Raw genomic sequence first — 6,182 nt, 5'->3', positions numbered from 1 at the left:
ATTTTTTTACCATATCAAGTTAAACGTGTGTAGTGATAACGTGGAGTTCACTGATAAAAGGTTATATTTTACAACGTAAAACGTAGGCGTGTCCATAATAAAAGTTATTCTAATTTATTAATTAGGTGTTAATTTTTTTATGTCGATATTTAAAAAAAGAAGTTCAGTCAGATATCCGATCCTAATCCTATTTATTGATATCGTCAGAGTACAGAGTAGGATCATGGACAAAAACCAGACCCTCTAAATTATTGCTAAATAAACGTTTGAAGCATAAGATAAACATCATAATATATTTGTGAAAACTATTATGATGGAAAACATGTTTTGGTTCAAGTAGGTTTTATTTAAAATGAGGATTTTTAAATATCAAAACAGTAATGTGATTTTTCTTTTTATAAAAACACTGTTAAACTCTAAAAAATGATAAAATTAACATATGTTCCCATCAACTTATTCTTAAGGTCATATCATGAATTTCAATCACCAACTTTAAGCAGTGCGGTTTTTGTCCCTGACCTAATGGTCGAATAACTATCATTTGTTTTTCTCCCTCTCCCTTATATATATATATATATATATATTTATTTATGAGTAATTGAATAATGACTATAGCGCCAGAATAATTTAACCATCTAACCAAAATTGTTTATTTAAAGAAGATGGATGTTTGAGAAAAAGAATAAAAAGAAAAAAAGTGTGAAGTGATAATGATTACTGTTAATCACATTAGATTGAATCAGACAATCCTGGTTGGATGGGTGGGTGGGTTTGTGTGTCTGTGTGTGAAATAGTCAAAATTAAAAATCCTTAACTAAAAATCATTGTTAGGAGCATTAACAATAATTTAAGTTAAAAGGGTGCATTGATGTCATTACTAATACCAATACAATCCATCAGAAATGGACCGAAAAAACACATACACTCGCGCGCGTGAACCAGACAACAAACTGATGAACTCATCAAAAATTTTATAAATACTTGCTTCGTCAAAAATGCAACAGAAGATTCAATACAGATTTTCTCTTCCGATCATCACACCGTGTACAAAAAAACAAGACTCACTTCTACGAACAAAAAAGAAAGGCAAAGACTGTAAAGCTGCAACAGGACCAGCACAGACAGACGCATCTCCTGTTTTGCTTCTTTTCCTTCTTTCCTTCTCAGTTGCATCATCGTTCAAGAATCCATGGTCATCACACAGCGAATGCCTTGGCCACTCAGCATCAAATCAAAGGCCTCGTTGATTTCAGAGAATGGAATTTGGTGAGTGATGAATTTGTCCAACTCCAGCTCCTGTAACCATTTAACCACATTTCTCAGGCCTTCACCAATAAATGCAAGAACACATACACACACACACACACACATATATATATATATATATCAGAGAGAGAGATGACCTTCTTCATGTATAACTCAACCACCCCGGGGATGTGAGTGCGTGTCTTGTAGTTACCATAGAACGTTCCCTTCAGTGTTTTCTCATTCAAGAAGTTGATGGGGTGTGTCTTGAATACTGCGTCTTGGTGTGGGACACCAACCAGAACGGCAACACCCCATCCCTGTAAAAGAGACAGAACTCGTCAGGAAAGAAGAGACTAAGAGACTTTGAATTCAGAAAGACTTTAGTGTAGTCAATTCATTTTGATTTTTTTCGGGAATCAATCAGATCTCAGAAATGCAATAATGTGTAGGAGACCACTCACATCATGAACACACTCAAAGGCCGATATCATGGCATTGATGTTCCCTGTGCACTCAACACTCCTGTCAACCCCACCATTGGTCTTTTCTGCAATCACCTGCAAGTGACTAAACACTTCAATGGGTCAATAACAATTAAGTGGTCTTCTATCAAGTAAGAAGTTAGCATCCAGGAAAGAAGCGTTTTAGTCCAGTTAAGTAATACATTACATAATATGAATAAGAATAGGAAAATTTCTTCACTATAAGTTTTCCTCTAAAGCTGGTTTGTCTAGAAGCAGACCTCTTGAATGGGTTTATCATAGTCCTTGGGGTTCAGAAACTCTGTGCAACCAAATTTCTTCGCTGAAATAAGTGAAAAGCAAAGAAGAATCACTAATCTGCAAGTAAAATCAGAATGAGCTGGATCATGTTCGCGCCATCATAAAACAGACCTTCTTCAAATCTGTTGGGGTTCAGATCAATTCCAATAATTCGTGAAGCTCCAGCGACCCTTGCACCTTCAGCGGCCTAAAAGTAGCAAAAGAAAGGTAATATATGTAGGACACAAAAGGACATGTAGATGCAGAGCTTTTAGGAAATCCAAGAACTTACAGCAAGGCCTACAGCACCCAAGCCAAAAACAGCCACACTTTGACCCTTCTTTGGCTTAGCCACATTAACAGTGGCTCCAAATCCTGAAACCCATTCCGGGGAACAATCGATTACGAGAACTTCATTTTCTTAAACCAAAGGAAAGAAATGGAGTGAGAATGATTTAGTAAACAGTTTCCCTTGCCTGTTGAAATTCCACAGCTAAGGACACAAACTTTGTCCAGAGGAGCCTTTGAATTGACCTTGGCAAGGCAACCGACATGTACAACTGTGTATTCACTGAAGGTGGAGGTGCCAACAAAGTGATAGATGGGCTGCCCTTTAATGGAGAACCTTGATTTCCCATCAGCAAGCATCACTCCCCTGTCCGTGTTGATCCTGAGAAGATCGCACATGTTGCTCTCTTCAGACTTGCAGTGTGCACATTCCCCACATTCCCCAGTGAAGACAGGGAGAACATGGTCACCAGGCTGAAGATCAGTCACGCCTTCACCGACACTTTCAACAATCCTGCAAAATTGAAAGTCAGCCGTTGTGAGGGTTAGAAAAATAAAACCTCCATCTCGTTGATGCTTCATTAACTTAAATTATAGGCTACAAACTGTAACTGTGATGTTGAGTAGCAGAAACCCATCTAACCTATGCTGCAGTTATGATTATACAAGTTTGACAAATCTTGCGTGAGAAAATATAATCCCTGATGGAGTTGTGAAGTGTTAACTGTTGTGTTTCTCTAGGAAGATTTTCTCACACAAGAAAATAAGAAGAAAAAAATAGTAAAAGAAAAAGGCTAGAAAAGACAAAGAAAGAAAAACTCACCCCCCAGCCTCATGTCCAAAAATTCTGGGGAACAATGGCTTCTGCCCCTGCACACCAGGAAATTGGAAAAATAAAACACAAGTTAATAACAGAACTTATTTTCTAAGTGGTTTTCTGCAAGCGTAGAGTTAATCAATCCAAAAGCCCTGTTCTAATTGGACCTCTGTGTAAACAACCACAGATGTCCAGGCCTTCGAGGAAGGGAATCCATTTTTTTTTTTCAATTGCAGGGGAAACCACAGTAACTTGCATGTCTGATGGCTCTGTTTTCATGGTCCCACCTGACGACTTCTTGTCTCGTTCTAATTGAAGTAGTGGTGAGAAATGAGATAAGGCAAATAAAAAATGAGGATTACCTTTGCTTCCCAGAAGTACACATCAGTGTGACAGAGGGCAGTGAAGAGGATGTTTATCCTGACTTCCATGGCTTGGGGTGGTGCCACCTCGACCTCTTCGATCACCAATGGCTTCCCCGCCTCCCAGGCAACAGCAGCTGAACCAAAACACCCATAGCCACAAAATAGAGAGAGATCAGGCACAAAAGCAAGAAGCAGAAAACAAAGATCAGGAGAAGGAGATCTGTCGAGTACGTTTTCCCTTTTTCCTGGAAACATTCTAAACTTCCAAACTCACCAATATGTTGGCAACCAAAAAAGGAAAAAAGCAAACAGCAAATTTTGCAACCTTTCATTTACATCTTCCGATGGGTTTTCTGTCAGAGTCCCCATGAATTCATGAAATTGCAGACCAACAAAAATTGGATCATCCTTCGACCATCCATCAGCAGGACGGACAGAGGGAGAGTTGTGGGGACAAAGAAATGGGATGAAACACTTTCATGTCAAATAGCTCCCTGTTACCTTTGCAACGGATGACTTGCCCAGCGGTAGCCATCTCCCTTCAACACCCCAACGAAAGGGAGAACCAGAGAAAGGTAGGAGAGCAAGAGTACAATAGCAACAACAAAAGAGTGAACGGAGACAGAGATAGGAAAGAAAGAAGAGCTCTCAATTCCCGCTCAACAGTCGAATTCCTTCGATCGGGAGACCATCTCTTCGCATGGCTATCTATATTTATACAGCACAGCTCGAGTGGATCGACGTCCATCGACGGAGAGAAAAGAGAGAGAGACGCGGATAGGAAGGGGAGAGAGACAAAACCACCGGCTTTCTTGGAGTCAGCCGGTTTTGCACGCAGCGGTTTCGGATGAAGATTTCTCCTTTGTCTTCCCCTTCTTTTCCGTCAACGCAAAGAATAATCGTCGTCGGCGCCTCGGACGGAATAGCAAAACCGCTACCTGGTTTTTTCTGCCTTCATCATCTCTTTCTTTCGATTCTCCTTGCATAAAAACCACGCAATAGGCGTCAAGCAAAAGATCTTCCAGTTTACCATTCAGGGGACGTTTGACGGGCCGGAAATCCACTGTAGGAGATATATTCCTCGTTTCATCAAACGCGGAATGAAAAAAATGCCCGTGCATTTCCGGAAACTTCTTTCCTCCGCGAGGGGTGGAAGTTTATTTTTCTGCCCGTTAGGCTCGCCTTCGCCTCCCACCCACGCAACGCCTCCCTCTCCCTCCTGCCGCAAGCCCGCAGCTGCCTCTTTCGCCCTCTCACTCTCCTTCTCCCTCATCCTCTCTCTCGTCCTCTCACTCTCCTCCTCCCTCGACCGTCTCTATCGCCAGAACGACCTCATCTTGCTCGCCGCCATAGATCAGATCCTCATCAGATCTGTGCATCTCCGCCCCTCCACCTTAGGTAACCATCTCTCTCCCTCTCTCTCTCGATGTCGTCGCTGTTCGTCTGCCGTGAAAAGCAGCCAATCCCTTGTGCAGACCTGTGAAGGCGGAGGAGTGACGCCGGAAGAGTGAAGGCCTGTGAGGGAACGAGAGGCGGTCCACTTCGCTGGTCGACTCGTCATCTGTCACTTTTTGCTATCAGGTAAATCCCAATTTCTTCAATTTGTGCCTGTGTTCTGGAAATCCCAATTTCTTCATTTTGTGCCTGTGCTCTGGAATCTTCTCATTTCTCTTTCCCGTTTCTCGATTCCTGCATTTCCCTCTTTTTTCTGTATGACATATTTTGATTTTGAGTTGGAGAGGGAAGGTTTGCTTGCTTCTTCTTCCTGTCGCCATACTCCACTTCTTCCTGTTTGCAGGCTATTACCTCTGCCCTGTTCTCTCCTCCCTCCCTCTTTGCTACTGCCACCTCCACCAGCTCCAGGCCTTCTTCCTGTCAGTTGGGTTCCCTGTGCTCACAATTCAGAGGCATCAAGATTTCTTCCGCGCCCTCTCGTGCTCTCCCCATTTCTTCTCTATCCTCTGCTGCAACTTGCCTGCCCATCGTTGCCCGTATGCTCTCTCTCTCTCCCTCTTTCTGTTTCTTGGTGTTGCCATTTATGTGTATATGATGTCATTTCTGTTCTTGTTTCTTTATTTCCTTCAATGGAATTATGGGCTGTCCGATTGAACCATTTAAAGTCGTGAAAACTGAATAAATTTTGTAAATTACTTAATATTCCTGGGTTAGTGAAGTTTATTTAATAGTTTATTTAATAGTACATTAATTTTGATAGTACATTAATTACTGTTTATTTAATAGTACATTAATTTTGAAGCATAGTGTTTCAACTTTTATACCTATTGTCTGAAACATAAAAAGAATGTGGTTCCTAATGCGTTAAAATGTTATGACAAACCATTGTGGATTCTTGATTTTACTTTTAGAAAAGACATGCATAAGTACCAAAAGTTCACGATCTAAACATATTTTTCCTTCAGTAGTTAATGAAATTTTAGCATAAACCATCACTTTTGTTTGGCATGGATGTTAGACCGTTGGTTACACTTTGTAGAAGAGTTGGCTCCTCCTACCTTATTATAGGTAATTTGAGCTGGTAGTTTTTGAAATTCTTCAAATTAATGTGGCATGGATGAGTCATCAAGTAAATCAAGTAATAATTTCCTTCTAAGAACACACCGGCAGACAGATTGTAAAAAAAGATGTAAAAAAAATGAAATTTTCAAAATTAAAGTATTAATTATTCATGGTATCTATATATGT

General features: G+C 40.6%; 1 protein-coding gene across 2 annotated transcripts; it reads right to left on the bottom strand.

The window, feature by feature from the left end:
- Window positions 1–951: 951 nt before the first annotated feature.
- LOC116266856 (alcohol dehydrogenase 1-like) lies at window positions 952–4,120 on the bottom strand. Of its 2 annotated transcripts, XM_031648290.2 has the most exons (10): window positions 3,981–4,120; window positions 3,477–3,613; window positions 3,121–3,167; window positions 2,486–2,811; window positions 2,302–2,384; window positions 2,142–2,217; window positions 1,991–2,052; window positions 1,710–1,805; window positions 1,404–1,565; window positions 952–1,296 (listed from the first exon to the last, which is right to left on the bottom strand). In XM_031648290.2, exons 1-10 carry the CDS (start codon window positions 4,012–4,014, stop codon window positions 1,180–1,182), a joined length of 1,140 nt encoding a protein of 379 aa, XP_031504150.1. In that variant the 5' UTR covers window positions 4,015–4,120; the 3' UTR covers window positions 952–1,179. The 2 variants fall into 2 exon arrangements, with proteins under 2 accessions (XP_031504150.1, XP_031504149.1); XM_031648289.2 differs by lacking the exon at window positions 3,981–4,120 and having other exon boundaries at window positions 3,477–3,974.
- Between the last annotated feature and the right edge of the window lie 2,062 nt (window positions 4,121–6,182).

The sequence above is a fragment of the Nymphaea colorata genome, chromosome 13 (genome assembly GCF_008831285.2).
Source record: "Nymphaea colorata isolate Beijing-Zhang1983 chromosome 13, ASM883128v2, whole genome shotgun sequence".
NCBI lineage: Eukaryota > Viridiplantae > Streptophyta > Magnoliopsida > Nymphaeales > Nymphaeaceae > Nymphaea > Nymphaea colorata.
Note: the sequence above shows the minus strand (reverse complement) of the source record. Positions and strands in the feature narration are given on the sequence as shown.